Source organism: Vitis riparia, chromosome 15, assembly GCF_004353265.1.
Source record: "Vitis riparia cultivar Riparia Gloire de Montpellier isolate 1030 chromosome 15, EGFV_Vit.rip_1.0, whole genome shotgun sequence".
In the NCBI taxonomy this organism is placed as follows: domain Eukaryota; kingdom Viridiplantae; phylum Streptophyta; class Magnoliopsida; order Vitales; family Vitaceae; genus Vitis; species Vitis riparia.
Genome location: NC_048445.1, coordinates 11,371,755 through 11,398,758, shown reverse-complemented (window position 1 = coordinate 11,398,758; position 27,004 = coordinate 11,371,755). Strand labels below are relative to the sequence as shown.

Here is a 27,004-nt window from a genome sequence, read left to right as displayed (position 1 = left end):
CAATATAGAATTATACGATGACTCTAAATATCTTAGTTTTTATTTTTTATTAACCATGAGAAAATGTCAACATAGAAAAAGTGCAAATACAAAACAAGAATTAGAAACAATTTGCACAAATTGCTAGAGTGACTATAAATTATTAGGGTTATAAACAAATGAGAAAGTTACAGAGCATGCTAGGATTCAATTTTTTTTTTTTTTTTGTCAGATATTCTTGGTTACCAATGATCACATCAAGAATTTTACATGATTTTTTTTAAACAATAATATATTACCTTCTATTTTTATTTTTATCTCTATCTCTTGAATTGAGGGTGAAGTCAAAAACAAAGAAAATGTCCAAATAACTAGAATATTTGAAATTAACCTCAATTTGCCTTAATGAAAAAAAAAAAATCCTAAACTTTACTGTCATCAAAACCCAAACTCATCTATAGTCCATTAGGGTTTCACTATTTCTAATGTCCACACTCTTCAAACTACTTTACTTTTGCTATGAAATGTTTTTGTTCATGGAGGAAAAAAAAAAGGTTTCAACTTTTTCTAAGAGTGTTTGTTTTTAAGGGAAAAAATACCAAATAATAATAATAATAATAATAATAATAATAATAAACATATCTAAAAGGAAGATAAATATTTTACGTGGAAGATTTTAGTTGTCAATTGGTGTTAATGACATCACAAGAAAAATAGGTATTTTATGGAAAGTAAAAAGGGCCTTTCAAGGAATGATTATATGATTGATTAAAAAATACATGTATTTCAAATTAATTTTAAATAGATTAAGACAATATTATTTAAAAAACTTTGGATTATTCTTTTTTATATATATTTTTATATTAGTGGATTAAAACTTTTCGGAAACAATAACCTTAAAAAACAACAATTTAAATTCTATTTGGGAAAGCATCGGAGGCAAAAGATGAAAAACTATCATTGATAGCATTTTCATATTCTATTTTTCAGAAGCGTAAAAATATTATTATTGAAGTGTCATAGATTCCCCGTAATCACATTTTGTGAGGTTCTCGGTTTCAACGGCAGCGAAGTTGGAGTGGACGTTGCAGATTCACCCATATGGCACTAAGAACTCTCAGTCTGGTATCGGCTGTCCGATGCGACGGCGTTCCTCACCGGAGTTCAAACTCTTTGCCCCATTTATCTATCTCAAAGCCATCTTGGGTGGTCAGAACTGAGGTGTGTTTCCTAATTTCCCTTCTCTTACATCCTGTTTAGTTGCCGAGAAAACCAAGAAAGCCAACAAAGAAAAAAGCGAATGAAACAAGTTTAACAGCTGGGATTTGAAGTAGGTTTTGTCTGGTACTACTTTGGTATTACTATTACGATAAATGGAGCATAGGAGGTGCTTTGCTCGTTATGAATATTAGGCTTGAATTTTGTTTGGTTTCTAGGAAAATGAAGGAAAATAAAGAACTTCTCAACTTTGAATTTTATATTTTATTTTGATATTGATTTTTTAGGACCATTGGAAGCAGGGGAAAAAAAAAAGGAAAAAGACTAACAATAGGTTAAGAATAATAAGATTATTTGGTGTAGCTGTTTGATTTTTCTTTTCCCTTTTCCAACAACCAAACTGGGGTTTCTCCCTGAACACTTTGGGATCTACAAAGTACTATCTTGTTAGGAAACTCAAGTCTGACATATTTGTTATTTTCTAATCGTTATTTGGTTGGTGCTTTCTTTGTGGCCCTATTAGGATAACCCACCTCAGCTATTGGGGAAACCCCTTGTTGATTTAGCTTCATCTACTATGTTGTAGAAAATCTAATACACAGGTAGTTTGGTACTCTATTGGTGTTACTTTAAAATTCATGGGATCCTGCAGAACCTATGATAAACTTAAACTGATAAAGGCAGTGATACCATATTTACACGTCTGTTGAGCTTTTATTCTCGCTGTCGGACTTACAGAGTCTGAATATCCCAACTTCTAGGCAACTAGGCAGAATGTGCCTCAGGTAGACTGGCAGAGTACCTCACACATGATGCATGAGGTTTTTGGCTTGGTTGATGGGGTACTAGTTTGGTGATTATTAGTGTGCGTGACCTAAAATAATTTTTCCTTGACCCAGATTTTTCCATAACTGAATTTCAATTCAATTAAATAGTTTTTTTTATTTTTTTATTTATTTTGTTTATTTTATTTTTTTATTTTTTACATAGAGTGATTGGGAGGTGGAAGATAGAGTAATTTGGACAGCTTCAAGATGTGATACCTTTTCGGTCAAGTCTCTTTATTCTATCTTGGAGCCTAGAGATTCTCCTTTGTTCCCTAGTGGTAGTATTTGGAGGGCGAGTGTGCCTCCTAAGGTGACTTTCTTTGCTTGGGAGGCTTCTTGGAGGAAAGTCTTAACTTTGGACCAACTTCAAAGAAGGGGGCACTTTTTGGCTAATAGGTGTTTTCTATGCCTTTCTGAAGTAGAGATAGTGGATCACCTTCCTCTTCATTGTGCAAAGACTCGGGTTCTTTGGAATCTTCTCTTCTCCCTCGTTGGTGTGGCTTGGATTCTTTCTTGTTCAGTGAAAGAAACTCTTCTTGGGTGGCATGGGGCTTTTGTGGGTAAAGCTCGTAAAAAGGCTTGACAAATGACCCCCTCATGTTTATTTTGGATAATATGGAAGGAAAGGAATATGTTAGCGTTTGGTAATGAGGAGCTTTCACTCCAAAGATTGAAAAATTCTTTTGTATGTAACCTTTGGTCTTGGGTTAGGGTGTTTATAGATTTGAGCCCTTTTTCGCTTGTAAGCTTCATTGATTGGTTAGGCTTTAAGTAAGGGCAGGTGATGTTTTTGTTTCTATCTCTCCCCCTATGGTTTGAGCCTTTTGGCTTCTTTTGTATACTCCCTGTATACTCTGAGGGCATTGCTTTTGGTGTCTCCTCTTTTCTTTATATACATATTTTTTTATCTATAAAAAAAAATAGTTTTTTTTTTAAATGTTTTTTGTTTTTCCTTAAAAGACATGATATCTTGGTCTCTTGCTGTACCTAGGGTGGCTCAAAGAAGGATTTTTGTCCAACCTTTTCAAGCTTGTGGAGGACATTTGTATTCTTGGTGGTACAGATAGATTGAGGGAGGGAGTTTTTGGTTTGTTGTTGAGTGACAATTAAGATTAGGTTATTTTAAGTTTCATTATGAATAAACCAATTTCCCTAAAGATTAATTCCTACTCATGCAAGATATTTCCCTTAGACATTAATCAAACCAATACTTGGAAAATTAAATCATAGATGAGATTGGAGTTTTTGTATGGGAAACCCCAAATACACTTGATTGTGGGGGAGAACCATGGAATACCAAAAATAAAAAACAATGCACTAAATGGGAAATAGGATACAGGGGTACTGAACTATGTCCCTCTTGTCTAGTCCTATTTCCACATAATTGTTTTTCCCAAATTCTTGTTCTTCCCTTGTGCACATGTGAACTTTATTTGTGGTATTTAACATGAATCTTTACTTGATAATAAATGTTCAATAGGAAGAATTGCTCCCCTAAGCATTTGGAATCCCCCTAGATCCCATGAGTCGAACACTCCTCATAAGCCACAACCTAACAATGACGAAGGATAAAATTTTTAAGGGTTTTTTGAATTTTAAAAATCAATGACAATGATATTTCATGTAGCACTCAATTTTGAGAGAAAATTCTCTAAGCAACTTTTCTCAATTTAATGAAGTAGACAATACTTATGGGTTTGCGATTCATAGTCACATGACTTCTTGTTGGGGTTAAAGCTCTTTCTAGAGAGCTATAACCCTTCTTCCTTGTTGTGCTATTGCTTATGATGAATGTTCAGGAGGAGATCATTTTTTCACTAAAACTCCATTGAATGAAAGCTTCCTGCTAGAGACCATACATGGCATCTTTATGTGACAACATGAGGGTCTCATGATTGGAAAGAGTTAGGATTCATGAAAAACAATAGTTATGAACCTGGGCTTGAAAGTGAAGGACATTATTTGGTATTATTGTGCTCCTGTTTCACATTAGTGGATGGTTTTCATGCAACAATACTCCTATGGTTTTCCCTTTGAATGTGTATTTGAGGTTTCCATGTAAAATAACCTGTGTTGTTTCTAATTTACTTTTCCAAATACTAATTTGGTTCAATTGTCTGATGGGAAACTCTTATATGAGTAGGATTTAATCTTTGGAAAACTGGTTTGATCAACATTTTAATGTAAGCATATAGTTGTAATTGATACTCAACTCCGTCTCTAGGCCCATCCCCACTACTAGGGATATGATTGGAGATAACAATAGAGTAATTAAGCTGGATTTATTGTTTGTCTTATGGGTGGAAGACTTTGGGACAGATCCAATGCTAAGCTAACCACTAGAAATGAAGCAAGATGGGAACAATGATAAAGTTGTCCACTGCATCCAACATAGGTTCAGGACACTCGATCTTCATGAATTCTTACACCATGCTATTCATCCATGTGATCCTCAAGTTCTCCTAGTTTGGTTCTAGTAAATCTAATGAGTAACCTAGAAGTTTACCCAATCCATTGACTTCTGGTGTGTCTCATCTAATTTGATGAGACCAGGTAAAGGTATGAAAGTTTTGGTATTTTCAAAGATCAGATAATAAATGATTCAAAAAAAGATTGATATTTAGAAAAAGGTTCTCCAAAGGTTTTTGAAACTTTGGCATTAGATAAAAGTTACCTGAGTTGTTTCTTTAAATCCTTAATATATAAATGCAGAAGACTTTTGAAGTAAATTTCGCTGATTTTAGTTGGAATTGAAATAAACCACTTTATTAATATGCTTGATTTGCACTCCTGACTTGTTGAGTGTGCCCCTTGATGGATTATAGTGCAAATTTTCACCTTGATTGGTCAAGTTGCTAATTGGCAGGATTTTGTGCCATGGAAATTTTAATGCTAGCTATTTGATTCAAATAGAGTTGTAAAGTGTGTACTACTTCATCAATAGCTTGAAGAGCTTGTGGTTGAAGAAAGAAGATTGATACAAATTTGTATTCGAGCACATGCCTTAAGGATGGTGAATGACCTAGAGACTATGCTTTTGATTTATGAAAATCAAAATTGATTTTGCATTTTTTTAGAATTGTTTAACATTATACTTTTTCGCCCTTTTCGGCAAAATAGGGCTAATGGATGAGTAGCTTAGCTATTGATCAATCCAAGGAGTGGTTTGATTCATCAAGGTGGTAATTTGCATTTTGATCAATTAAGAGTGCAAATTTGGCCATATTAGCGAAGGGGCTTATTTTGTTTCAAACTTTGTTTGGAGATGAATTAGCCTGGAGATCAACTTTCTCTATGTGTAGGACTTTTTATCTCTTTCTCTGCATAAAAATTCCAAAAATATTAGAGAATATTTTTTCAAAGGCAAGTCATTTTCATAAAGTATTCATTCTCTCACTTTTTAAAATACTAGATGCCTCAAACCTATACTGTTTTCATCAATTGAGATTTGTGAGGAGTCATTATATCAGGCAGACTTCTAGATTGCCTGCTGGATCTATTAGAAGTCAAACTAGGAGAATTTGTGGTGCTGCACAGATGCGCTGCATGGAGGAAGGATTCAAGAAGATTGAGATTTGCAGGTCTAGGTTGGATTTAATAGACTACTTGATCATTATAGTGGATTGGTTTCAATCAGTATTTTTCTTGTGGTTTCCCCCCAAATAGCTTGTTATATGTGGTTTCCATGTCAACACATGTTTGGTCTAATCTTTAGTTGCTCAGTTGCTTGTGTTTTGGAATTATTGCATGAATAGGACTTCAATAAATGGAGATTGATTTAGATTTTGAATTAAAAGTACAGAACCTTAGAATATTCAACTACTAAAGGACATTCTCATCTTACCATGGGATGAAATACACAACTGATTTCACTAGCCTTTGTTCCAGTTGTCGAGCCTTGATTCTCAAATCATCCCACCTTTAGTTGTGATGATGTTACATCACCTTAATTGAGAAAACCATACCAAGTTCTAGATGGCTTGGGGTTTCCTGAATGCCCCTTGTTAAGAATTCATTTCTGATTTATCTTAATGTCACACAATATTTTCCATCTTCCCATCTGTCACTTAGCCATTGCCACATTTTGTTTTGAAGCAACAAATTATCATGTGATATATCATTCTATTATTGGCCTATCAGCACAAAACACTTATATGTGTGTGACAAATAATGTTTCGGAACATCTATCTTTCCTTAGGAAAGCTTGCAACAAAATTCTTAGGAGCATGATATTGCTGTTTATGCCACCTTTTTAGGGTCATATTAGTCATGTCAATGAAGTAGGTTCAGAATTAATGCCTCATTTTAGACCCTTCCATGGCATAAATGAATCTCCTCTCCAAACCTATTGGGAGCTTCAGTTGTACTGTGTGGCATCAGACAACTTAATTTTCATAGGGTGAAGCAAAGGCTCATCAGGCTGTATTTGAAAATTTTGAATTTTATTACTTCACAAATGGAAAACAAAGCATGTGTCTTAAATCTAATTTTCAATCTTACTCAGGTTGTAAAAGTTGTTAGAGAACACAAAAAGCGCTCTCGGCGAAGGGTCCTCATCTTCTATATGAATTTTTGATGTGAGAGTGCTACTTGTTGGTGTTGGTTTCATTTTACAATTGATGTCATTTACCATTCCAGTAAACCAAAAACAAAGCATTTAACAGAATCTAGGACTTCTGATCCACAATGCAAATTTGTTGAAACTGAGTGCACTTTATCATGTTGTGTTGTTGTGAGATGGTCAAGGGTTGCAAAAGGGTCTGCCTACAATGTTATTTCCTAAGAACCCCAAGCTATGGGTCTAAGCCCTAAATTTATAATTAGATTTAGAGTTACTTTTTTCAGGGCAGGATGGGTCACCAAAACCCAATTCTGTACCCAAACTCTTGTGTGTGCATAATGTATTTTTTTTTTTTTTTGGAAAACTAAACTCTTTAAGTTAAGGATTGATATTACACTGTTAAAAGTTTTATCTGGTTGAAAATGTGGTAGGCTTAGGCTTAACAGGGCTAGAGATAATATGCTTTTGTGGTTCACCAACTTATTTGACAATATTATGGCATCAGACAAGTGGAAAAAATATACTTTTGTAATTTGTTAAAGAGCATGATATACATTGTGAACCTAAATTTTGCAAGTTTAAGCTTTTAGGAAAATTGTTGTCTAACATGATATCAAAACATCGTTTGGCGAGGTTATGGGTTTGGGCCTCGCCGCATATTTATTTCCTCGATTTATTGAGCTTAAAAGAGGCCAATTGTGGTTATTTGTCTACGGGCCTATGTCTCTCCATCTACAGGTATGGAGTTGCAAGTAAGAGAGAGTGTTAAATAGCTTGCTATACATTGTAGATGACCCAAATCCTACAAGTTTAAGCTTTTAGGAAAATTGGTTGTTTAACGGCAACTACATATAAGAACAATGAAGTTATCTAAAGTTGCACGAAGTACCAAGAAATCATATTTATTTAATTTTTTGATAATTAAAACCAAATGCATTAAAAAGTAAAAACGCCACAAGGACGCTCCAAAGTATACAGAATGTATACAAAAAGCGCCTAATAGCACAAAAAGAAAAGAACCCCAACAACAACCCCCTTCCTCAACCAAAAATCATATTTATAAGTCATACATTGGGATTTTAGGAGAAAGAAACTGAGCAAATGCTAAGACATAGAACAAGTTTATCAGAAAACCAGTTCAGTTTTGTGCATGAGGTAAATTGACTGTTGAAGCTATTTACATAGGTGATGGAAAAGGTTCAATGAAAAGGTGGGACATTTCATATTTGTTGATCATTTCTTAGCCTTTAGAAAAAAGGTTATCCATTAGATACATTGATATAATCAACCTGTATGGTTGAGCCGTAACTAGTATGAGAGTAGTTGGTGGAGAAACAAATCAATTCCCATCATCGTAGCTATGTTGCATGAACACAAACATGAGAAAACAATTTTTGAAAATTGTTCTTTGATGTTTTGTAAAATAAAAGTCCATTTGGGAATTTTTTTTTTTTGATAGATAAAGAGAATAATATTAAATGAAAAGAGGAAATACCAAAAAGTGCCCTCTAAGTATACAAGGAGTATACAAAAGCAGCCCAAAGGCTTGAAACCAAAGGAGGAGGATATAAACAACAACTCCTACCCTTACTTAGAGCCTAACCACTCAAAAAAGCTAACAAGAGAAGAAGGGCTCAAAACTATAAACGCCCTAACCTAAGACCAAAGATTACATACAAAAAAATATTTTAGCCTTTGAAGCGAAAGCTCCTCATTCCCAAAAGCTAGCAAATTTATTTCCTTCCAGACTAACCAAAACATACATAAGGGGGCCATTTGCCGAGTTTTTTTATGGGTCTTCCCTACAAATGCACCATGCCACCCAAGGAGAGTTTCCTTAATTGAACCCGAGAGAACCCAAGCCACACCAAAAAGGGAGAAAAGGAGATTCCACAAGGCCTGCGTCTTTACACAATGAAGTAAAAGGTGATCCACCGTTTCTACTTCATAAAGGCATAGAAAACACCTATTTGCCAAAGAGTACCCCCTCCTCTGGAGTTGCTCCAAAGTTAAGATTTTACCCCAAGAAGCCTCCCAAGCAAAGAAAGCTACCTTAGGAGGCACGCTCGCCCTCTAAATACTACCACAAGGGAACAAAGAAGAAACTCCGGGCTACAGAATAGAATAAAGCGACTTGACTGAGAAAACTCCACTCTTAGATGCTGTCCACACCACTTTATCCTCGTCCTCCCTCTGCACCCTAAAGGCTTGGATTTTAAGCATAAAACTCTCCACCATCCTAATCTCCCAATCATTAAACGCCCTTGAAAAAAGAGGGGTCCAACCATCCCTTACACCGTCTGGGTTCCAAACATCCGATACCCAAGCGTCTTTAGCCAAGGAGATGGCAAATAATGAAGGGAAAGACTCGCAAAGAGGCACATCTCCACACCACTTGTCTTTCCAGAAACTCACTCTCCTGCCACAACCCACGCGGTAGGCTAAACTGCTATTCATACACAACCACTCCTTTCTAATTGTTTTCCAAAGCTCGACACCATACCTCCCGCTTACGGCCCGAGTACACCATCCCCCCTCCGCTACACCATATTTTTGACTGATAACTTGCTTCCACAAAGCCTCACTTTCACTAGCAAAGCGCCAATTCCACTTACTCAAGAGAGCTTTATTCATCAAGACTAAATTTCTCACACCCAGACCACCTTTCTTTCTTTCTAAACAAACCAAGTTTCACCTAACAAGATGTGGCTTCTGCACCAGAGCTCCTCCACCCCACAGAAAATCCCTCTGAAACTTCTCCAACCTCAACCTTACTTTTCTAAGCAAATAAAAGAGAGACATGAAGTAAATAGGCATGCTAGAGAGAGTGCTCCGAATTAGGGTGAGTCTTCCTTCTTTTGATATATACTGTCTCTTCCACATTGCAAGCCTTTTTCGAAACTTCTCTTCAACTCCATCCCAAACCACCTCTGATTTGAAGGGTGCCCCCAAAGGCAAACCCAAATAACAGGAAGGCAGACCACCCACTTTACAACCCAACTCCAGGCCAAATCCTCTATATCATGCACCCTCCCCATCGGGATAAGCTCGCTCTTTTCCAAATTAACTCTCAACCCTGAGCAAGCGTCAAACCACATGAGAAGCCAGCTTAGATACGTCAACTGATCATGAGACTCCTCACAAAACACCTAAGTGTCATCCGCAAATAGCAAGTGTGAGATTAGAATCCCCTCACCTCCCCTGCCTCTCACCCTCCACCCTGATAAAAAGCCCTCACTAATAGCCCTTCTCAATAAGCAACTAAACACCTCCATAGCTATCACAAACAGATAAGGGGAGAGAGGGTCTCCTTGTCTCAAACCCCTTGAACTTTGGAAAAAACCGGAGGGAGAGCCATTTATAAGAACAGAGAATCTCACAGTAGAGATTCACCACTCAATCCACTTAATCCATCTCTCCCCAAAGCCCATTTTTTTAAGCACTGCCAACAAGAACTTCCAGCTGACATGATCATATGCCTTCTCTATATCCAACTTGCACAACACCCCCCCTTGGTTGTTTTTCAACCTAGAATCCACAACCTCATTTGCAATCAAAGCTGCATCTAGAATTTGCAATGTTCTTAACCTGTTTTCTATGTTTTTAAATATGTTTTAAGAATAACTTTTATCTATAGTACTTATTTTTTAATCATTCTCTATGGAATTCTAGCTTAAAGTTAGTGAGGAATTCTAAGGATTTGTTAAGGCCATTTTAGGTATTTTGTTATTAGTTCCTAGTTTAATGCCTTTCCTTGTTTAGTGGAGATTTTGTTCTCTAATTAGTTAAGATTGAGTCCGGTCCTTATGGTGGTTGATTGCACCATTCTCTTGTATATATACCATGTTGTATTCTATAGAAAATACATGAGAATCAATAAAAATTCACTTCTCAGAAATCTTCATGGTATCAAAGCTTTCCCTCTAAAACCGTAATTTCCCACATCATAAAATTCATCATGGCTACTGAGAGACAAATCTCAACATCTAAAGTGACCTCCAATGCATAAATGATGCCAATGATGAACAACCATGGAGGAGCCGAGAACCCATCTCTGCTCATCACAGGCCACAAACTCGACGGGCATAATTTTCTCCAGTGGTCTCAGTTAGTGATGATGTATGTCTGTGGAAAGGGCAAGGATGAATATCTCACCAGTGAAGTAGCTATCCCTGAGAAGACCAATCCCAAATTAAGAGTGTGGAAGACCAAGAATCACATGGTGATGTCTTGGTTGATTAATTCGATAAATACCAACATAGGAGAGAATTTTCTCCTCTATGGAACTGCCAAAGAAATATGGGATGCAGCAAGGGAGACATACTCAAATTCTGAAAACACTTCAGAAATATTTGAGATTGAAGCCACCTTACACGACCTTCGGTAGGGAGATGTCTCTGTTACCCAATACTTCAACATTCTTTCTCGTCATTGGCAGTACCTAGACATGTTTGAAATTCACACCTGGAAGTGCCCTGAAGACACTGCACTGTACCGGAAAATCATGGAGTAGAAGCGAACATTCAAGTTTCTCCTTGGCCTCAACAAGAATTTGGATGAGGTTAGGGGGAGAGTGATGGGGACCAAACCTCTTCCAAGTATTAGAGAGGCATTCTCAGAAGTTTGCCGTGAGGAAAGCAGAAAAAAGGTTATGATGGGATCTCAGAATTCTGCCCTATCAATCGAAGGATCTGCCCTTGCAGCACGAGGACCTCCATCAAACACCAATAGCGAAAATCGAAAGAAAAAGGGGAGACCTTGGTGTGACCGCTGTCGAAAACTGGGACATTCCAGAGAAAATTGTTGGAAGATTCATGGCAAACCAGCTGCTTGGAAGCCATCCAAACCATTCAATGACAGAGAAGGCAGTGCCCATAGTATTGTTGTCTTAGAAGACAAGCCAACCTCAACCAAGACCAGTCCTTCCACCAAAGAGCAACTTGAGATGCTTCAACAACTCATGAGTCAAAACTCTCTATCTCAGTCCAATAACTCAGCCTCTGCTACAGGCATGTTGGCACAAAAAGGTAATTTTTCAAATGCCTTTATAGTAAATAAACAACACTCGAATCCATGGATTATTGACTCTGGAGCATCAGATCACATGATGGAAGATGGAACCATATTTCATGAGTACAACCTATACAGTTCGAATTGCTGATGGATCTCTATCCAAAGTTGCTGGAATAGGTTCAATCAGGGTTACAAACGACTTGAATCTAAACTTTGTTCTCCATGTCCCTAATTTGGACTGTAATTTGCTCTTAATCAGCAAATTAACTCGTGATCTTCATTGCTCAGCTAAATTTTTCTCAAACTTGTGTAAATTTCAGGAATTGGATTTGGGGAGGATGATTGGCAGTGCTGAGATGTGCTCTGTACTCTATGTTCTCAAGGGCGATACTCCTCTTAGAAGACAAACTCAATGAAAGTTGTGTGTCGTTTAAGAGTCAGTCAATTTTAGATTCTTGTGTCAATAAAGAAAATAAGGTCATGTTATGGCATTATCGTCTTGGTCATCCAAATTTTATGTATCTTGAAAAATTGTTTCCATTTTTATTCATCAATAAAAGTCCAAAATTTTTCAGTTGTGAAATCTGCCAACTCAAAACATACTCGTAGTGGTTACCCCAGTCTTTCATATACACCATCTCACCCATTTTCCATGATTCATAGTGATGTGTGGGGTCCCTCAAGAAAAAACACTATAACAGGAGCACGGTGGTTTGTCTTGTTTGTTGATGATCACACTAGATTGACCTGGGTATTCCTTATGAAAGAAAAATCTGAAGTTGGCCAAAATTTTAAAAATTTCAATCCCATGATCCAAACTCAATTCCATACCAAAATCCAAGTTTTAAAAACTAATAATGCCAAAGAGTACTTCAAGTTTGTTTTGGGTAGTTACCTCATGAGTCAAGGAATAGTCCACCTAAGTTCTTGTGTTGACACCCCTCAACAAAACGGGATTGCAGAAAGAAAAAACCAACATTTGTTAGAGGTAGCTAGGTCCCTCATGTTTTCCACTCACATTCCTAAACATTTTTGGGGAGAGGCAGTACTTACAACCACGTATCTCATCAATAGAATGCCATCCAGAATTCTTAAATTTAAAACCCCTTGTCAATCCCTTCTCCAGATCTTTCCACATACAAAAATCATCTCTTCATTAGATCCAAAAATATTCGGGTGTTCAGCATTTGTCCATATACATCAGCAACACCGTAGAAAAATAGACCCTAAATCCATCAAATGTATCTTTATAGGGTACTCTTCACACCAAAAGGGTTATAAGTGCTATTCTCCCATCACCAAAAGGGTATACAACTCTATGGATGTGACATTTTTTGAACATCAAGCTTACTACCACAAAACTGACATGCAAGGGGAGAACATGAAAGCATTTTAGTTTTGGGAGACACTTGATCTTGGGGACACTGTACCATTACCTCCTCTTACTTCTTAGCCAATTGTCAGCCAACAACCAGAGGTCATTAATCACATTCTAGTTCAAATTTTAGTGCTTGAACAACCTGAACCTGAGAGTCATCGTCCAACTACCTTACCTCAAATTCCGGTCCATAATTACTTTAAATCACCACAAACTACAAATAATGAGTTTCGTATCTACATTAGGAGGAAAAGGCCCAAGAGAACAATAGAGCAACCAACTCTTCTCACATATGACCAAGAATCTCAATTGATTCCAAGTCCTACTCAAATTCACTCAGGTAAGGGAACTACTGATCTTGAGAAGCCAGTACCATTTGTAGATGATTCAAACGTTCCGATTGCTTTGAGAAAGGGTGTTAGAACTTGCACAGGCCATCCTATCTGCAAATTTATTTCATATGATGGAGTGTCTCCCTCTTACCAAGATTTTGTTTCGATTCTTGATAGTGTGCAAATTGCTAATTCTATTCAAGAGGCTCTTAAGAATCCAGAGTGGAGAAAGGCAGTCAACGAAGAAATCAGAGCTTTGGAGAAGAATGGCACATGGGTAATCTCTGACATTCCTCATGGAAAGAAACCAGTCGGGTGTAAGTGGATTTTTACCATTAAGCATAAGGCTAATGGAAGTATTGAGAGATTGAAAGCTCGCCTTGTTTCCAAAGGCTTTACTCAGTCTTATGGAATAGACCGTCGAGAAACATTTGCTCCAGTGGCCAAACTCAACACTATTCGAGTTCTTTTTTCTCTTGTAGCGAACTAAGATTGGCCATTACATCAACTGGATGTCAAAAATGCTTTTTTGAATGGTAACTTAGAGGAAAAAGTGTATATGGAGATACCAATAGGGCTGGAAACTTCTTTCAACAACAACAGGGTGTGCAAGCTTAAGCAATCCCTATATGGACTCAAACAATCACCTCGAGCATGGTTTGACAGGTTTGCAAAGTTGGTTACAAAGCAAGGATATACTCAATGTCAAGCAGATCATAAAATATTCGTGAAGTTCTCTTCAGAAAAGAAAATAGCAGTTCTGATAGTGTATGTTGACGATATCATCTTAACAGGTGATTATGAAGAGGAACTATCGGGAATGAAGAAGCACTTAGCCAAAGAATTTGAAATCAAAAGCCTCAGCTATCTCAGATGCTTTCTCGACATGGAGGTGGCAAGATCTAAGAAAGGCATATTTTTCTCCCAACGTAAGTATGTTCTAGACTTACTAAAAGAGACAGGTATGATTGGATGTAAACCTGCAGACACTCCAATGGACTCAATGAAGAAGATAGGAACTGAGAAGGACAGTGCACCGGTCGACAGGGGGAGATACTAGAGACTTATAGGACGTCTCATCTACCTTTCACATACTCGACCTGACATTGGATTCTCTGTTAGTGTTGTGAGTCAATTTATGAACAACACAACAAACGAACACATGGAAACTGTGAATAGAATTTTGAGGTATCTGAAGATGACCCTAGGAAGAGGACTATTGTACAAAAAGAATGATACTGGAGATGTTGAAGTTTTCTCAGATGCAGACTGGGTAGGTGATGTGTTAGACAGGCGATCGACATCTGGATATTGTTCCTATGTATGGGGAAAACTTGTGACTTGGAGAAGCAAGAAACAATCCGTAGTCTCAAGAAGTAGTGTAGAAGTTGAATTTAGATCTCTGGCTCTTGGTATTTGCAAAGGAATTTGGATACAGAGATTACTGAATGAGTTGGGAATATCTACTGAGAAGCCTATTAAGATGTTCTGTGACAACCAAGTTGCCATAAGCATTGCAAAGAATCTTGTGCATCATGATAGGACGAAACACATCGAGATAGATTCCTTCGCTAAAGCTCACTACAAGATCTATACTCCTACAAGATCCCAAACGACAGACATACTCACTAAAGCTCTTTCAAGAACTAACTTTGAAGAACTGAGTCACAAGCTGTGCATGTACAATATTTATGCCCTAGCTTGAGGGGGAGTGTGGAATTCTAGCTTAAAGTTAGTGAGGAATTCTAAGGATTTGTTAAGGACATTTTAGGTATTTTGTTATTAGTTCCTAGTTTAATGCCTTTCCTTGTTTAGTGGAGATTTTGTTCTCTAATTAGTTAAGATTGAGTCTGGTCCTTATGGTGGCTGATTGCACCATTCTCTTGTATATATACCATGTTGTATTCTATAGAAAATACATGAGAATCAATAAAAATTCACTTCTCAAAAATCTTCATTCTCCATATTTATATAATTATTTTTTAAAACAGTCATCATAAAACAAGTGAAATTTAATTAAAAGATGTTATTTGAAAACGCATGTTTTTTGTTTTTTGATTGTCAAATATATATATCTATATATATATATATATTTTTTTTTTTTTTTGTTTTGGAGAATAAAAAATTGTTTTAAAAAACAGTTGCCTAAGATCCTAGAAACCCTCCCAAAAAAATCAGAAATAGAAAAAATAGAAATTATCCAAAAAGAAACAATCTAAATTGAATGTATATTCTCAATGCTGTATAAAATAAATCTTTTTGCAGTAGGACTGCATCAGTCTCTTTGAGATTAAAAGGAAGTCCATAAATATACATGTCTCCTAATTATATTTTGCTTTTGATCTATGATAAGCTTTTTAGTGAATTGAAAGAGACATGAGTTGATGCAAATGGGAGTCAAAAGGATCATAATATTGGTGATAAATGAAACAAGGAAAGAGTACTTTGATTTTCTTTTCCTTATGTAGGAAATTGGTGAAGAAAACCTTTTCTTCAATAATGAATGGTCTTCCATAAAAAGTAGGCGGTTTACTTTTACTAACTAATAGTTGTAAAATAATAAATCTGAATGTAAATCTACCTTTAAGCATAATTTCCTTATTCTAAAGTGCAAATTTAAGGTCTAATTTTGTCATTAAGTCTCAACTACTAACAGTGCAACTTGCTAGGTAGCATTTCAGTCTCTGGTGCTTTTTTATTTTTTGATTGGTAAAGGAATGTATATTAAAATTAGAAAAAGAAGCCAAGTACATCAATGTATACAAGACATATACAAGGAGGAGCACCTAAAGCAAGCCCTCCAAAATGAGCACAAAAAACACTCAAGCCCTCAACAAGACCCCACCCACTCTTCAAAATCAAGCAAGGGCATTGAGTCTTCCATTATGTACATGCTAACCCAAGAAGAAAGATTATAAAGGAACAAAAGTTTTAACCATTGGTCATTTTGTTCCTTATTTTCAAAAGTTCTTTGATTTCGTTCCCTCCAAATTGTCCAAATATGCAAAGAGGAGCAGTGTTCCACACCTTTTTCCTTTTCTTCCCAACAAAGGAGTCTTGCCAACTTAAGAACAGCACCCTCATTGACGAAAGGATCACCCAAGCCGGCCTAAATAAGGAAAACAATAGGTGCATAGAAGCCTTGCTTTGGAGCAATGAAGAAATAAATGATCAATAGTGAAGAAACTGAGAATCGTATATTCAATCATATGTGTTTTACCTAATCGGGTCCCTATTTAATATATACACAGAGAGCAAAATATGGAAAAAAAAAAATAAAATCATGCAAATCACCACAATATCTGCCACAATTGGGGCCTCAATCTTCCTATAAATCACCCCTCAAATCATACGGGATTTCCACACTCCTCCTCAAGTTGGATCATAGATATTAATCATGTCCAACTTGAAAATAAAATCTTCAAAGCATGATTTCTGTAACCCTTGGTGAATATATCTGCCAATTGTTCCCTTGTAGGGATATAAGTCATGCAAATAGTCCCCTTCTCAATTTTCTCCTTTATAAAGTGTCATCCACTTCTATATGTTTGATCCTGTCGTGCTGAACTGGATTATGAGAAATACTAATGGTGGCATTGTTGTTGCAATAGAGTTTGATGGGGAGCTCTACTGTAATGTGTAGTTCTCCCAATAGTTTCTGCAACCATAGTCCTTCACACATACCTTGTGCAACTGCTCTGAATTCAGTCTCAACATTGCTTTTGGCACACTCTGCTTCTTACTTCTCCATGTTACTAGATTCCCCTAGACATAGGTACAGTAGTCGGTATTAGACCTAATGTCTTCTACTGATTCCATCCAATCTGCATCTGTATAGATCTCTACTTTTTTACTGTCACCCTTCTTAAAGAAAAGTCCTCTCCCTGGAGAACCCTTTAGATATCTAAAAATCTTATACACTGCTTCCAAGTGACTTTCCTTTGGTGAATGCATGTACTAGCTAACCACGCTTACGACGAAAGCAATATTTGGTTTAGTATGAGAAAGATAGATCAGTTTACCTACTAGTCGCTGATATCTCTCTCTATCCACAGGTTTTCCGTCACTTTCCTTCCTTTTTCTTGCCTTGATAAGGGTATCGCTTGGCTTGTAACCAAGCATGCCAGTCTCACCCAGCAAGTCAAGTACATACGTTCTCTGGGAGATACTAATTCCCTTCCTTAATCTGGCGACCTCCATTCCTAGGAAATACTGCATTTGACCCAAATCTTTTACCTCAAACTTTGTGGTTAAGACCTTCTTCAACCTCTCCACTTCTCCTGTGTTATCTCCAGTGAGAATGATGTCATTGACATACATGATTAGGATGGTCAACCTTCCATCGTTGGACTGTTTAAAGAACATAGTATGATCCGATTGTCCCTGTTGGTATCCTTGGTTCTTAATCACCTTTGCAAATCTATCAAACCATGCTCTCGGAGATTGCATGAGACCATATAGAGATTTCTTCAATTTGCATACCCTGGTTTCTTCTTCTTCCTTACAAAACCCTGGTGGTAGTGTCATAAACACTTCTTCTTCTAGCTCACCATTTAGAAAGACATTCTTGATATCAAACTGATGGAGTGACCAGTCTAGGTTTGCTACCAAGTACAAGAGAACTCATATAGTGTTCAGCTTTGCCACTTGTGCAAATGTCTCGGTATAGTCGATGTCGTAGGTCTGAGTGAACCCCTTTGCAACCAGGCGGGCTTTGTATCGTTCTACTGTGCCATCCGCCTTATATTTCATTGTGAATACCCATTTACAGCCCATCGGTTTCTTCCCTCTTGGCAAAGTCATCACTTCCCAAGTCCCATTTTTTTTCAATGCCCTTATTTCTTCCATCACTGCCTCTTTCCATTCTGGAATCTCCAAGGCTTCTTGAATGTTTTTAGGAATTTGTATTCTATCAAGGTTAGTCATAAAAGCACGACACTTTGCAGAAAGAGCATTATAAGACACAAATTTCGAGATAGGATGGAAAGTATATGAACGAGGTTGCTTCCTAAGAGCAATGAGTAAGTCATCTGTTACTTGATCAGGATTGAAGCCAGACTCCCGAGGAGTTGGACTATCACCGGTTCTGACTCTTTCAGTGCTTCGGAGGTGAGTGTCTCATTGGACTTCGATTTTGGCCTCCTCAAGTAGACGAGTGTTTCCCTATTTGTTTGTATTTCCGTATCCCCCCCTGAGTTGAAGTGTCCTTCTATATTAGGCGAAGGGGTAGATATAAGGCACAGAGTGGATTTGAACACAACAACATCAAGGTAGTCTAAGGTTAAGGGTGGTCTAGCTTCACTCACAGACTCCCTTGAAGCGAGTAGTAGGGAGTATGCTCAAAGAATGTGACATCTAGGCTAACATATAGCTTCTGTGAAATTGGGTCATAACATTTGTAGCCCTTTTGTGTGGAAGAGTAGCCAAGAAAGACACATTTAAGTGCTTTGGGATCCAATTTGTTCCGCTTAGATGCGTGAGCATGGACAAACACAGTGGACCCAAAGACATGAAGTGGAAGATGTGCACTGAGTCTAGAATGGAGAAAAAACTCTTGGAATTTTTGGAGAGGTGTGACAAAAGATAGGACCCGACTAGGCATTCGGTTAATAAGGTATGTGGCTGTCAAAATGGAGTCACCCCAAAATTGTGAGGGCATGTGAGAGGTAAACAACAAGGCACGAGCAACTTCAAGAATATGTCTATTTTTCCGTTCTGCAACCCCATTTTGTTGAGGGGTGTCAACGCAAGAACTTTGATAGATAATACCATTTTCTTGTAGATAAGTGCTCAAGGAGTGATTGAAATACTCAGTACCATTATCAGTACGAAGGATTTGAATTTTGGTGTGAAACTAAGTTTTAATCATAGAGTGAAAGTTCATGAAGACTGATCGAACCTCAGTTTTATCAGTCAACAAATATACCTAACACAAGTGAGTGTGATCATCAATAAAAGTAATAAACCATTTTTTATGGGTTCTATTAGGGGTACATGAGGGTCCCCATAGATCACTATGAATTAGAGTAAATGGCATGGATGGTTATACTTAGATCTAGGAAAAGATGCATGATGGTGTTTGGCAAGTTCACACACTTCACACTGAAAATCCCATGAAGCTTTATTTGAACATAGTGAAGGAAATAAATGTTGCAAGTATTGAAAATTAGGATGACCCATCCTTTTGTGCCATAACAAAAGTTCACTTTCCCTAGGACTAGATGCAGAATTACAAACAATAGGAGGACACTGTCCACGCACATTAGCTTCGTCGAAGTAATATAGCCCCTCACGTTCCTTAGCACTGCCAATCGTCTTCTCCGATGATAGGTCCTAAAAAACACAATGAGAGGGTAGGAATTTAGCTGAGCAATTAGGCTGCTTGGTTAACTGGCTAATAGACAACAAATTGCAAGATAAATTAGGAACATGTAGAACAGGGTTGAGAGTAATAGACTCAGAAATATGAATACTCCCTTTGCTAACAACTGGGGATAAAATACCATCTGCAATTTTTACTTTTAAATTACCGGCACAAAAAGAGTATGTAGAAAATAAATGATGAACATTAGTCATATGATCAAATGCACCAGAGTCAATAATCCAGGGAGTAATATGAGACGCGATGCTAAGTGCTGTCAGAAAGGTACCTTTGTGGGCTAAAGAACTAGAGGACATAGTAGTAGAAGACTGACTAGAGGCTTGGAAATTAGAAAAAAAACTCATATAATTTCGCAAGCTGGTCGGAATTAAACCCCACACTAGAAGCTAACTGATGATTTTCTGTGAGTGTTTTGTCTGCTCAAGTTTCAGTGGAGGCCTGATGACTATGGGCTTTATTGGGCTGTCTAGGCTTCCAATCCGCGGGCTTGCCATGTAAAGTCCAACAAGTGTCTTTGGTGTGGCCCATTTTCTTATAATGCTCACAATAAGTCCTCTTAGATTGTTGTGGGCCAAATCCAGCGTGAGGCCAACGGGTTACAAGTGCTGAAGCCTCCGACCCAGAAGTGAGATGTTCCCGCAACATCACTTTCCTTTTACTCTCCTCACGTCGCACCTTAGAGAAGACCTATCGGATGGAAGGCGGCGGCCGATGACTGAGAACTCTGCTCCTAACGTCATCAAGCTCGTTGTTCAGCCCTGCTAGAAACTCGAAGACTCTCTCGTTCTCCATCTTCTTCTTGAGGCACACATTGTCACCCGTGCACTCCTATTTTTCTTCGCTACTGAGATCGAGATCTTGCCACAAACCCAGCATCTCGGTGTAGTATTCTGTAACTTCCCGATCTCCTTGCTTCATCTACTAGAGCCGTGTCTTTAGTTCGAAGATTTGGGAAGCATTCTCGGCATTGGAGTATGTTTCTCGTATCGCATCCCACGCATCCTTTGCTGTTGGGAGGAACATATATGTTTTGCCAATGGCTACCTTCATGGACTTGATCAATGAGGTGATGAAGGAATTTTCGGACCGCCATTTCTAGGATGTTGCTGCATCGGTCGGAGGTGGTCGCCGAGTCTCGCTGGTAAGAAACCCTAGTTTTCCCTTTTCGTTAATAACAAGCTTGATTGCCTGTGCCCACTCTCTGTAATTCTTACCGTTCAATTTTTCAACGGTAAGATGGAGTGGGGAGTCGTTGAATGCACTGGTCGAGCCCATGGAGGCAGGGTTCAAAATCTCGGTCGAGACCAGTATGACTCGGCCGAGTTGTATTCGTCTCGACCATGGCCGGTATTGGACCGATACCTGAGTTGGAGTAGGAATTGTGGAGAAGATCAGATGAGAGGATCAAAACCCACGAAAATGAAAAATACAGAGTTAGAACCCTGCATCTTGGAGTCGCTAGTGAGGTCGAAGAAGCACGCCTGCTTGTTCGGATCGCCTAAGTTCCCGCCGGAGATGGAACTAAGCGACATGAGGAGCAGAGTCGCCGAACTTCGGCACCGCTGTTATCATCGACAGAGAAATGGGTATCTTTGATACAGATAGGTGTTTAACCGGAGGGTTAGGGTATCTGTGATGAGGATTTAGGTTTTAAATAATATGTATTTATTTTTTAATTAGATTATGAGTATTTGGTGGGGATATAGGTTTTAAATAATTTGATAAAAATTATAATGATAAAAAATAAATAATAAATATTAGACTTATATCAAATAAATAGGAAATGAATATTTATATAAAAATTAAAATTAATGAATATATTTTATAAGAAAAATTATATTTATTTTTTTAAAGATGAATCATGGTTTTATTTTTGTAATAATTGAAAATATTTAAAAAAAATCAAAATATTTAATTTAAACAATTTTTTATTAAAAAAAATTTACTTTTTATTATTTTCATCTTCAATAAGAAACATTTTTTTTTTTTTTTTTATAACCGTGGATGTACGGGCCAGCTTACGCGCACCTCGACTAATCCCCCAGGACCTTGAAGTTAACAACCGGGTAAATCTCCAGTGGCCATGAGGGGACTCGAACTGGTGACCATTGGGGAGCAAACCCAATTCAATAAGAAACATTTATCATCAAGTGATTAAATTAAAATATTTTTAAAGATTTTTAATATTATTATAAATCATCCCAAAAGTATGCTTTTATTATAATTTGAATAATTTTAATATAATAGAAGTTTATTTTATTAATTTTTTTACTCTACTTATTTGTATTTAATTTTTTAATAATTTTCATAATTTTTTAAAATTATTTTGAGTTCTTAAATTAGAATATTTTGCATATCACCCGATACCGATCTGAGATACCGAGACTGATGTGCCTCAGGACCTCCCGAGTCAATGACCGATACCGCGACTTTGAACTATGCATGGAGGAGTTTATCTCCGACTCTCTTTCCTGGGTTGCCGATTGACTGGACTCATGGCTATCTCCTTTTTGGGCAGCCATGGATTGATTAGGGTTTTAGAGCAATCCGAGCTTTGATACCATGAAGAAACTGAGAATCGTATATTCAATCATATGTGTTTTACATAATCGAGTCCCTATTTAACATATACACAAAGAGCAAAATATGGAAAAAAAAATTAAAATCATACAAATCACCACAATATCTGCCACAATTGGGGCCTCAATCTTCCTAAAAATCACCCCTCAAATCATACAGGATTTCCACAAATAGATGGCCCCTCCTGCTTACACATATAACATCTATTCGCCAAGGGTTGCCCTCTCTTCTGGAGATTATCTAAAGTTAGCACTCTTCCCCAACGAGCTTCCCAACTAGCCTCCTCTTCTGGACATTTCAGTTTCTGGTGCTAATTGTGCTATGTCAGTATGATTGTAAATCATGTGATTAGTAGACTTCAAACCACTCATACCCCTTCTTGGTGTGATTATTCCTTGTTTTTATTTGGCCAATGTCCTTTTATGTGGTTTTACTGATTGTGTTCCTTCTAATTTTCGGTTTGCATCACTCGGTATCAGAAATGTTGTTCCGTTATAGAGACTTGTTTAAGTCATGTGTAAGACTTGCAATGTGTCGAGAAGGTGGAATCAATATTATGTGGTTGATTCCTCTTCTTTGCTAAGTTGTGAGTTATATACATGTCTATAATCAATATCTGGAATTGAACTGTATGAAGTTCTTATAGCAAAATTGAAGCAAACCAGGATCTTGAGAAGGGACAAAATCAATAAGATCCTATAGTAAGTCTTTGTGGAATAAGCTCTAGTGCTAGTAAGAATCATAACAAGAAAGAGTGCAGGTGGGAGGGAGGCTCTTAATGATAGGATGTACAATTGAGATTACATAACATGATTTGTAAAATAAATTGAAGCTTTGACACCGCAATGTGCTGAATTGGAAATTGTTAGTCCATGATAGAACTGGAGCCCACATTTGCAATTTGCAAAGGAGAAGGATAATCATGGTGCAATACCATATGAAAAATCCTCATTAGTCCACAACCTTTAGTTGATGGAGCACAACACTGATTTTACATGAAGCACCATATACTATTGAAGCACATATTTGCTTCGCTGTTTGTTACAAAAAGAGAAGTAAATCCGAGTATGGTTTGGTTCCATTGTTAATTATGATTATAACAATTCTTTTTATTCCACTTCCTTCTACTCATTAAAATTTTGATCATAAATTAGTTTGTAAAGTCTTGTTGGATTGATTGGATGGATATTAAAATTAAGTCAGGGAATTTTAGTGTTAATCAACAATAACATACAAATATCTTACTTGGTAGAGAAGCAAAATGGAATGGAGACATGTGCCCTTGTGGAAAGGAATTAGGAAACATTGATTAAACAATGTAAGCAAGGAAGATGATCAAATCAAATTTGAGAATGAACTCTTTTTATGTTATAGAAGGATTAACACATTCCTATTGAATGAAAATTAATCTTTTTTGCATTGGAAATCCTGGCCCATTTTAGGCCATTACTTGTTGGATATTCCTAATTTTTTAAGTGTTTATTTCTTAGGTTTTTATCTTTTATTTTTTCTATTTTTTTTTCATGTTAATATTTAGACAACTATGTCGATAATGACTGCTGTTAAATTTTCTATTATTTGTGTTATTAGAGAGTTTATGAATACTTGATTATAGCTGAGGTTTGAATATGATTGTTATTTGTGAGATTAAAGAGTTTATGATTATTATATCCAGGATTTGAAGATTGTTATTATTAGTAGTATAGTAGTACTTATTATTTTTCATACTCCTTTGAATTAACCAAATTTTTATAAAATTAGCAAGCCTTTTTTTTTTTTTCTATATTTTTTTCTATATTTATTTCTTTATTTATTTATTTAGAAAAGCCCTTTATTAACGATTTTGTCAAGGAAGATGGTGTTTTTCTTTCTTATGACCTATTGTTTTTGGTACTCCTCTGATTAAAAAAAGTTTTCAATGCTTAATTCTTGGTGTTTTCTTTAAGAAAATTGGGAAGCTGTAAGGTGGTCCATTCTCCTGTTACTCAAATGTGTTCCAACATGCACTTTGCATTGTGGAGGTTTTAATTGTAGGCAATCCATGTGTGGAATGTGTAAAATATGAACCATTCAGAATTTGCTACATGTCTGAACCATTTTGATATATTGACAAATCACAAACGCCATGTGTTATAATTGGTAAATTGTGGCCAAATAAAAAATTACTATTTTTCTTGTAAGTTATGGGTGGCAAATCAGGGATGGCCTTGCATTATAAATTTTGCATAAATCAAGTTTTTCTTCAACCAAATATGATACTGTAAGTTTGGTATTTATCTTTGTGAATTAAGAGGCAATTATTTAGATAATTAGGAAATTCTTATCTCCGTGATTTGTCATGGGATGGGTATTGTGTCTGATATAGGCATGGTTGTGCTTTAGAAGTGTCAATAGGACATAGTTGATAGGTTTACATGACGGGTTGAGTTGGTTTACATTGAGCCATTAAATTCAGTTTGGTTATACATATGGACAGAGCTAATGTTTCCTTGAGACAGACGTAGGGAAACTTTGAATTTTTGGGGAAGAAAAATAGGTAGTTTATCCGCTAATTTAGACTTGTATTCTGCATGTTAATTTATGTGATTCTGTTTTCTTGATCATTTTATTTTCTTGAATCCGGATTTTACTAAATGAAGGAAAAGCTGGAAGGGGTTTGGATTTTGCCATTGATGTCTCCTAGTAATCTGTTGAACATCACTTGTTTGTTGCAGTCAAATGTTCGGAAAACACAAAGAAGAATGCCAGATTCACCTTGTGAAGTCTGCAAAGGGAGTGGAAGAGTTGATTGCCACCATTGTCAAGGAAGAGGTTCTTCACTCTCTCTCTCTATTATGTACCCCTACATGCGCTTAATATGGATAATATGGATTACCCTAGTGTTCTAAATCTGCATGTTGGTTCCCTGGGAGCCAGATCCTGTCTTGTATTCCCCCTTCGAAATTCTGAACTACTTCTTTACATCTTTCAACAATTGGCCTATGATTTTATTCTGATATAGGAAAAGTGCCAAATGGCTCCCTTAGTGCTCTCGGGATGACTATAAATGGCATTTTTGATTTATAGATTTTGCTTTTTTGTGATTGGGTGGGCATTAGGGGTTTCAGTTTGGGGCTATGCTCGTGGAGGAAAAAGCACATACTGTTAGAATTCAGAGGTAACAGCAATTTTGGATCTCTAGTTGGGACTTGAACTCAAGTTTATGGTACAACCCCTGATAAACTTGCCAGATGTGCTGTTGTGATCTTCAATTGATGATTGTGAGTTTGTAATCCTTGTTCCATGAAATTGGAGCCATAGCCTTCCCCATAAATTTATTTTGTGCAAGCACATAAATTAGCCTTGCAGACTTGATATGTATGGACACATTCCTATGGAGAGAACTTTTTGTGCCCATAATTGGATACTGAATTTTGTCTATAGCCATAATACTTAGCAACCTCCTATACTATCATTCCACTATCTGCTTTATTTGGCAGGATCATTTTTTTACCAGGGTGTTTGGGCTGCCCATAAAGATGGAATAACTTGGACCTAAATTTTGTTTGTCAGCATTTTGCTAATGAAAATAAATCACCCACTTATGCAAAAATAACAGAACAATGGAAATAAATCCATTTTCATAAACCCTAGGGTGATATTATTGTAAATTCTTTAACAAAATTTCACGTCTGTCTGAGCAGGCCCTGCATTTTGCATTTGAATATATGTCTTTATTTGAAACACCATAGACTCAGTTCATATAATGGTGGCAAACTAATTAGAGAAAAAGTGGGATTAGAAAAAAATATTCCTATCCATTTTTCTTGCTGTAACCTGTTGTATTCTATGATTAAATGTCTACTTGAATGGAATGCTAGGCCTGTGACATGTTTAAAATTCTGATCCCATTTGGGCTTACAGGTGGAATCTGGGTTTATGCCTCTCTCTTCCTGACCCTAACCTGGATCCATTCTTTTCCACCCATTGTATTCTTGCTTGCCTGTCTCTTGGTTACAACTTTTATTCCTGTTTGACTGGATCATTATGTGATATTAATTAAGTGAAAAAGATGAAATATTTTCATGTACTTATTCAGCATTTTCACTCGTCTCATTTTTCTCTCTGTAGGCAGAACAAACTGTGTTCAACTAATAATGCTTCCTAAAGGGGAATGGCCAAAATGGTGAGGTATCAAACTCCTAGGCATGTTTATAAAAACAGGCACACTTTTGTGATGGTTTCACCATCCTGGCTCCTCCATCAACTGCCCCAGTTTTTCCTTGCAGGTGCAGGACTTGTGGTGGAAGTGGCCTCAGCTACTGCTCCCGATGCCTTGGGACTGGAGAGTACAGGGACATAATGGGCTTCCATTTCATGAAGAGAGGCACTGATCAGTCCCCAGATCACAAAAATTCCCAGGTTTGTGATAACCCAAGGCCTCATAGTACAGCTGATTTACTTATAAATGAAGAACAAAGGAAATAACAAATTTTATTTCAAACCATGAAATGGTATTTTATAGTCTGAGTAGCAAATTTAGCTGTACATCATGGGAAGAATGGAAATTTTTTAACTTAACATCATCAAAAACAAACTAGCATGTCACAGAATGGTTAAGCCTCTCCCTAGAATGGCATTTTCTTGTGGATTTTCTGTTTTTGTTCAAGGAGCCATGATCAGGGTGAAATCTTGTGTTTGCTTGTTGGAAATGATAATGGTTATTGGCTTATAATTATTTTGATTTTCTACTTA

The 27,004-nt window shown here is 36.9% G+C and overlaps 1 protein-coding gene across 1 annotated transcript; it reads left to right on the top strand.

Moving 5' to 3' along the window:
* Positions 1–962: 962 nt before the first annotated feature.
* LOC117931591 lies at positions 963–27,004 on the top strand. Its single transcript, XM_034852576.1, has 4 exons — positions 963–1,200; positions 24,985–25,081; positions 26,381–26,435; positions 26,539–27,004. The coding sequence occupies exons 1-4, from the start codon at positions 1,081–1,083 to the stop codon at positions 26,735–26,737; spliced, it is 471 nt and encodes a 156-aa protein (XP_034708467.1). The 5' UTR covers positions 963–1,080; the 3' UTR covers positions 26,738–27,004.

Excerpts from the sequence above, each read along its gene's own strand:
- LOC117931591 (XM_034852576.1), top strand. The coding sequence starts at position 1,081 with ATGGCACTAAGAACTCTCAGTCTGGTATCGGCTGTCCGATGCGACGGC. Across the intron at positions 1,201-24,984 it reads CTTGGGTGGTCAGAACTGAG|TCAAATGTTCGGAAAACACA; the intron begins GTGTGTTTCCTA and ends TGTTTGTTGCAG. Across the intron at positions 26,436-26,538 it reads AAAGGGGAATGGCCAAAATG|GTGCAGGACTTGTGGTGGAA; the intron begins GTGAGGTATCAA and ends TTTTCCTTGCAG.